Raw genomic sequence first — 8,331 nt, 5'->3', positions numbered from 1 at the left:
TTTGGGAAAGACATAATACATAAATACACTATTTAACTTGATTTTAGTTGACATTTATACTCTTAAACTTTGTGTGTATATAAGTAAGCACTTGAATTTATATAAAATTAAACAAGTAAATACATGCGTCTTACGTAACACAACGCATATAAAATAATTTGTAAGACGTGAAATTATCATATAGATTGTTATGTAAGATACATGTGTCTGTTAATTATAATTTATATATTTTTAAATCTCTATTTATATGCATCTAAAATTGAATGAGGTAAAATTATTTCAGGTAGAGTTAAAATGCATGTTCATTTTTTGTTTAACCAGAGCTGAGTTAGTTAGTAACCATATGAATGAGTTTATGACCGTTTGAAAGGCAATGGGCACACACAAGTACATGTACAGTCAATTATATATGACAAAGCCTTTAGCTTTACTGCTCAATTTCCAAAAACACTGTCTCCCATTCTCAACAAAAACATACATACATATATATATATATATGAAAAAATACTGTAAATTAACACACATCATACATATAAAGTACCACTAAAACAGTCATATAGCTCCTGTACTTCAGTAGCCACTCTCATTTTGTTGTCTAGACTAGAAAACTCTGTTTTCCCTTCTTCTTCTCCTTCCTCTTCTCTCACCAACCAACTTTTTCTCTTGAAAAAGTAAAGTGCAATTTCTTCATTATTGCTTCCACAATCATGGCTGCTTTTATGTTATCTTTGGTGTTTTTATTGGCTATAATTGGTCACTCAAGTAAGCAAACACTTTTTACTTGCCCTCATGTTTTCTTTTTTTCATATTTTCTTGTGATGGGTTTTCACTATATATTGCCTCTTAAGATATGTTCTTGATTCTATTAAGTTCAAAGATGGAGTCTTTTTCTCTTTGCCTTTAAGTATTCAGCAACTTTCATATTTGTACTGAGATGGGGTTCCACTATTTTGCTGTTCTTGATTCTGCTTAGTTCAAAGATTCAGTCTTTTCCTCTTTGCCTTCAAGTTTTCATGTTTTTCTTGACATGGGGTTTCACCAAATGTTGATCTTGAGGATGTTCTTGATTCAACCAAGTTCAAAGATTCAGTCTTTTCCTCTTTGCCTTCAAGTTTTCATGTTTTTCTTGACATGGGGTTTCACCAAATGTTGATCTTGAGGATGTTCTTGATTCAACCAAGTTCAAAGATTCAGTCTTTTCCTCTTTGCCTTCAAGTTTTCATGTTTTTCATGACATGGGGTTTCACCAAATGTGATCTTGAGGATGTTCTTGATTCAACCAAGCTCAAAAATTCAGTCTTTTTCACTTTGCTTTCAAGTTTTCTGCATTTCTCATATTTTCTTGAGATGGGGTTTCACTATATTTTGCTTTTAAGGATGTTCTTAATAATACCAAGTTCAAAGATTCAATCTTTTTCCCTCATATTTTCTTTGTTTTCTCTATTTTTCATATTTTTCTTTAGATGGGGTTTCACTATATTATGATCTTATGGATGTTCTTGATTCACTAAGTTCAAAGATTCAACCTTTTTTTCCCTTTTGTCTTCATATTTTCTCTGTTTTTTTGCAAATTTCATATTTTTCTTGATATGGGGTTTCACATAAGGATGTTCTTGATTCTGCTTAGTTCAAAGATTCAGTCTTTTTCCCTTTTAATTGGAAACAAAAAGAGATTTACTTGTTTGAGCTGATTTTCTTGTGGATTTTGTTTCTGCAGGTGCTAGTTACTGTACTTGCAAAGATGGTATAGATAATAAAATTCTTCAGGAGAACATAGATTTTGCCTGTGGATCTGGAGCTGATTGCACAGCTATCCATACTAATGGTGCTTGTTTCAACCCTGACACTATCAAAGACCATTGCAACTATGCTGTTAATAGTTATTATCAAAGAAAAGGTGCATCTGGTGCTAGCTGTGACTTTAAAGGAACTGCAACTTTGACACCAACAGCACCAGCTTGTAAAGTTTCCTCATTTATACACTAAATCATTTTATTCATTTTGTCACTTTTTCAAATGCTTATTGTTAACTCTCTTTTTGTTTTGTTTTGATTTGATCATTAGCTGCTGGTTCTGGATGTGTATATCAGTCCACTGCAGGGTATGTTTTCTAAGCTTATGTTATAATATGTTATGTTAGATCTAGCATTGCATTAGATTCTACTTAAAGTTTTACCTTAAAAGTAAAGGAAAGATTCTTAGTGTCACTCTTGGTTTTGTGATGATGATAGCTTCAATGTAAAGCTCATTTACCTTTTTGATATTAGAAAAAAGGTTATACTCTTTTCTTTTTTTGGTGTCAATTACAAGTTGTGTGTTTTTGAATGAAGGTAAAGGGTTGGTGAAGGAAGTTAAAAGTGTGTCTTTTGGTATGAAAATGTTGTTAGGCTAAAACAACCTAAAGATCAACCTAAAAGCCCACACTATTTTCCTCAAATGCCTTGTACCATTAAGAATGCTCAACACCTACTTTCCATGTAAGACTTTGTTCAAACTCCCCACCGTCAAATACTTCGGGGTCGTAGCTAGTAAAGAGACAGCTTATTCAGCTGTTTACTTTATGTATAAGTTCTACGACGTTGGTGTAGCTAAATTGGGAAGTAAGTTATTCATGTATAATATAATTCAAAAAGAATGAACTACTTTTCTTTTAAGTTTGTTTAATATAGAATGACTCATTTCCTTTTTTGGTAACACTTTAATTTTAATTTCCGTGTAGCAATGTTTAAGACCATTAAATTAAAGGACAGTTTGGTATATTTGACTAACATAATTTAAGACCAAAAGATTAAGAAAGTCTTCTATATTTAGTTCATTCTTTTTAAAATTGATGGAGTATGGCGTTTGGTTTGCACTTTAGAAATCGACATAACTAATATATATCGTAAGTGAATTTGTGTGTTATTTTATGCAGGGGCTAAGCCAATGTACTTTGATCTAAATTCTATATATGTCTAAAGAACCTCGACCCGCAAACTTTAAATTGTGGCTCCACCTCTGATTTTATACGGGACAGTAGATTGAATAGCTAATTCATGCATAACTAATACCCGCATAATAAACAATCCTTTAAAGAGAATAAAGTTACTTGATTATGACTCAATAATGGTCGGTTGTGGTATGATTGTTGGTGCTTTTCAATACTTTATTTTACCATAAACTTCCAATAGCTATTGTCACTACTCACTACCAAATTTGGTAAGTTTGTTTCTTCATCATGTGCTTTGTGAGTTGTCTTGATATCTTCTGTCTGTTAATGCTCAATGTGTACTTTTTTTTTTTTCGCTATGATGAAAATTTCAGGTGTATATACCATCATGTAACATTTTTTAATTATGTTAGTTCATTTGCTTGTGTCATGCTTACCTGCTTTTTCATGTACTAACATTTTCTAGTCCTATTAGTTCATTCATTTATTTGTCATGCTACTTGTTTCTCTCATGACGCTTTCATGTACTAATTTACTCCTCTTTGTTTCAAGTATTTTTGGCAAGCTTGCGAAGACATTTATTACTTTTTGACATAATATATACATAAACGTGTAGTTTAACTTGAGGCATCTATATCTTCCAACTTTTGATGTCCCACAAGTAGACACATGTACCCTATGCGGCTTCATGGCAATTCACGTCGGGCACCTGCGTCTACTTGTGCAACTTTAAGTGACACCTAAATTTTGAGGACAAAGATGTCAACTGAGGTCAAATTAAATGAATCGTGTATGTATTTGTACCTTACTTTGTTTCGTGAATCTTTCCTTCAATTCCAATTAGTTGGTAGTTAATTTCGTGACATATTTTATGTTGAAATGTCTCCTTAAAGGGTGTGCATTCAAAAATCTTAAAAGACAGATAATATGGAAGGAGCATAATATTGTATATCGGTTAATCGGTTCGGTATGGTTCTTGATATCCTTTATTCTTTTTTGTTTACCAGAAACACAAGTCCAACAACTGTACCAGGAACTACAAGTCCATCAACAGGAGGCACTAGCACTAGCACTGGCACTGGAAGTGGCACAACATTACCAGGGACTAATCCAGCTTTTGGACTTGGGCCAAGTGGCATGACCAACACAGACATAAATGGTGCTACTATTATTCATCAAAACACTATGTTTTTCACCATCACCCTTTTGTTTACAACCTTGCTGGTATGCCTAAGGGCCTAATTGAATTGGACACAACTTTCACTCTTTTTTTTTTTTTTTTTTTGGTTTTGTGGTTTCTTGTTTTTTTAACATTTAATTTTTATTTTATCATGAAAAAGTTCCCCTTTAAGAGGAGGTGGAAACAGTTTATTAATTAGTGGTGTAGAAGGGGGGGCCTAATCTCTATCTTTTTAGATTTTTGCCTTTTGTATATCTAGAGAGTAGAGAAAAGAGGCTGTAATTTTTTATTCAAATATTGTTATCAATGAGACTAATCACTACTTTGCCCCATCTTTTTTTTTTCGAGTTAAATTTGACATAAAATTTAAAAAATAATAATTTGAAGTTGTGATGCAAAACAATTTTAAGCTATGTGTGACTACAAAAAAGGCTGCTGATAAGTTACTTCATTATACATATGAAGTGACTTATTCTATTACGAAGATATAATGGAGAAATAATACTGTTTAAAACCTAGGTAGGATAAAATATTTTTGTATTTTATTTATGATATTAGTATATCTTGTATCTCACGCAAAGTGATTTATTTTCGTTGATTGTGAGATTAAAAATTAATGTTAAGAGAATATTGTACTATACTATTGTCTTCCACTAAATTAAAAAAATTAGACTAGACAGAGGAACTAACCTGACTCATCCCATGTGCTATGAAAGGAGAAAGAAAACAAAATATCAACTATATATTATTAGTCACTCAATTGCATTAGAAAATCATTATAGCTCTTATGATTGGCAATACCACAAATTTTCAATGATTTTTAGAATTTAATTTTAAAAAGTAGCTTTTTAAAATATTAAAAAATTATTTTAAAAATAAATAATCATGTGTTTGAATAAGAGTATCACAGAAAGAAAGCTATTTAAGTTAATCTTATATGCACAACTTATTGTATGTGCACACTTTCATTGATGCAACAATAGATTGTGTCTTACTTTGATTCACTTGATTACTAGTTCTAATACCATCATTGAAAATTTGTTCTTACAGTGTTGACTTAGAAAACATAATACAATTACTATCTTATGGATAATCACTTTCATCATCCCCTTCATCATTAATATCATTTATTCTTTCTTCGTTAAAAAATTTACCTAGTTTTATAAAATTGTTCTTGATTTGCAGCACATGCTCTTTCTCCCGTAGCAATAATATCATAAAATAATGCATCATAGCAAAAATCTATAAGCGAAAGATCTTTCTTTCTAATTTCTTTTTATATAGAACATCTTCCTGTAATGAAAGATAAGAAATAAATTTAAGTAAATTAAATTCAACAATGAAAGAAATATGAAATACATATAAAACAATGTGAGAAATGTACCTTAATCTTTAGCTTCCATCAATCATCCTCTGTCATTATTGTATTTTTGGTGGCATGTCATCCTATACATGTAACCCCCCTCATTAATTGCTTAAAAAGAGTCCTTAATTTTTCGTTCCTATCAATCATCAAATGGGCATGTCATTCTATACATGTATCTGTTAGGACCGAAAATAAGTAGGTGTAAATGCGGAAGCTAGCAATGCAAACCTCGAAAGACTACGAGTAAGAAGACAACGAGAAATATACCAAAAGACACAAAGATTTAACGTGGGAAACATGGGAGGTTCACACAAGTGATAACGCATCAAACTTGTGACCCATAAATTCTCCTCCTAACCAAAACTCTCAAAACCCTTAAGACTACATTGTGAATGTTGATTAAGTTAGAAAGAACATTCGTTTATTTATAGAGTCCTAAACCTTTTCCTACAAGAAAAGGATTAGTCAATCAAAAACATTTTCCTAAAAGAAAAACCTATTTATGGTAAGAAATTTAAGGGAAACAACCTCAACCAATTCACTCGAAATACATGGGAGGTTCATACAAGTGATATCGTATCAAGCTTGTGACCCATAAATTCTCTCTCTAACCAAAACTCTCAAAGCCTTTAAAACTACATTGTGATTGCTGATTAAGTTAGAAGGAACATGTCTCTATTTACATAGTCCTAAACCTTTTCCTACTAGAAAAAAGATTAGTCAATCCAAAACCTTTTCTTAGAAGAAAAACCTATTTATGGTAAGAAATTTAGGGCAAATAAAATCCAAGAGTATTCACCCCATCAATTTCTTCAAAAGAGTCCATTAGGCTTTCAAGCTATTTCAATGATTTTTTATTTGTTTTTGTCGTCTTTTTATTGAACTCATCGGTCATATTTTTTCTCCATCTTTAAATAAATGAGTATTGAATCTATTTTCTTTTCTAATCTCTAATAAATATAACAATAAATTCAAGATGAAATATCACATCCCACTGAGATTAATTTGTCTCAAATTAATTCCTGACATAATGAAAATGATTTGGAGATAAAAGTTAATAGGTAAATTGAGAATATATACTTCTATAATCTTATAATAGATACAAATATACACTACAGACAATCAAATTATATACTACAAAAAACTTTTTAAAAAAATAGAGAGACTATTTAATACATAATCCCAAAAAAAAAATACACTGCAATACTTGCAACCGAAAATAAAACACAATTTTTTTAAAAAAATACATAATCCAAAAAGAAAATGCAAAATTAAGAGACAAAAAAGGAGAAACTAAAAATTGTTCATTATTTTCATGCATCTAGTTGTATCCAAAGGGTGGTTGGTGACAACTTATAAATTACTAGAGAAAACATTCTTATATTTTTTTTATAAAATTGATATATTTTATATCTCACATCGAATAATTTACGGTAATAGATTATTATGTGTTGTCCTTTTTGTATTAAAAGCAACCTTGTTTCCTGTTAATTAAGAAGTTAATGTTATAAATACATTGAATTAAGTGGATAGTCCATAAGGTTGGTACATGAACAACCATTCATATTCACTAGGTGACATGAACCTTTTTGGATAAGAATGTATCTATTTATTATGATACTTAATATGGTAACCTTTAGAGTGATTTCTCACTCTATAAATAGGGTTGTTCATTCACCATTGTAATATATACATATGAGACTTGAATACACTTGAATAAGAAGAAAATTTCCCTTCTTCTATCTATCTCTCTTGTCTTCTTCTCTTTATGATTATATTCTTATGAGCTTGATTTTATAACACGTTATCAGCACGAGTCTCTAGCCAATTAAGATTGAGTTTTACTTTTTCTTTAACTCATGTTTTGGTTGATCTCGTTATGAGAATCAAGGTATTATATGCATAAAATCAGGTATGTATTTTCTAGAATATTTTTATGATTTAGAATAAAAATAATATTCAGTCACTAACAATTATCAGGAACCGAAGACATATACTACTATTGGTTGAATATGACATGCTATACAAAATTTCTTAAATAGAAGAAGGTATAAAATTTTAATAGCGTGAATTTGAATGTTATTTTGATTGTTTTGAAAGACTCAAAGGATGAGTCATGTTGTACTTCGATTTATTATACCGTTGGTTAAGGGTAAGACATCAGGTAAAAGTCCGGATGCATCATAATAAAAATATTTGAGGATAAGACGATAGATTCAAGTTCTATCGCACCAAAAGGGTAAGACATCAATTTGAGATTTGATGCACCGTGATTGGGTTCAAGTCCCATAGAATTATGGCGTAAAACGCCTTATATGGATAAGACATTGAGTTTGAGTCAATGCACCATAATGATGATATAATGATGACTAGGCTTTGATGAAAAGTCTTGAAATTCGTTCTATTGAATTTGCTTCATTCCTTGAAAAGAATGTGGTAGCAACATGTAATAACTCTGAAATCCGCCTGTTAACTTGCTCCATTCAATCATATGAATGTGGTAGCAGTGAATGTTAGTCTGAAAGATGACAAATGATTAATGATATGAATAAGGGCGTGGAGGGACATAATTATAATAGTCATCATTGTGGTAATGATAAAAGGAAGAACACTATAAGTTCTTCAAATAGTCCTTCAAAATGTGAAGGCAATTTAAATAAATATGTGAACTTAAAGTTCAAGGGATAATTCAGTTGCATAATGTTGCAAATCAGTTACCAGAGGAATGCACTGACCCTATGATATAATTCAGCTGTGAATGCTTCAATGTGAAGGACAGAGTCTATGATACGCCGAAAGCGTAATAGACCAATTGATTCCAAATATAAAATTCCTTAAAGAAGGAAGGAGCAAATG

General features: G+C 30.9%; 1 protein-coding gene across 1 annotated transcript; it reads left to right on the top strand.

Moving 5' to 3' along the window:
* The first annotated feature begins 395 nt into the window (after nucleotides 1–395).
* LOC101257693 (PLASMODESMATA CALLOSE-BINDING PROTEIN 1) lies at nucleotides 396–4,441 on the top strand. The gene is made up of 4 exons (XM_004228361.5): nucleotides 396–762; nucleotides 1,718–1,960; nucleotides 2,065–2,101; nucleotides 3,937–4,441. The coding sequence occupies exons 1-4, from the start codon at nucleotides 708–710 to the stop codon at nucleotides 4,169–4,171; spliced, it is 570 nt and encodes a 189-aa protein (XP_004228409.1). The 5' UTR covers nucleotides 396–707; the 3' UTR covers nucleotides 4,172–4,441.
* Nucleotides 4,442–8,331: the final 3,890 nt, after the last annotated feature.

This window comes from Solanum lycopersicum, chromosome 1 (assembly GCF_036512215.1).
Source record: "Solanum lycopersicum chromosome 1, SLM_r2.1".
In the NCBI taxonomy this organism is placed as follows: domain Eukaryota; kingdom Viridiplantae; phylum Streptophyta; class Magnoliopsida; order Solanales; family Solanaceae; genus Solanum; species Solanum lycopersicum.
Note: the sequence above shows the minus strand (reverse complement) of the source record. Positions and strands in the feature narration are given on the sequence as shown.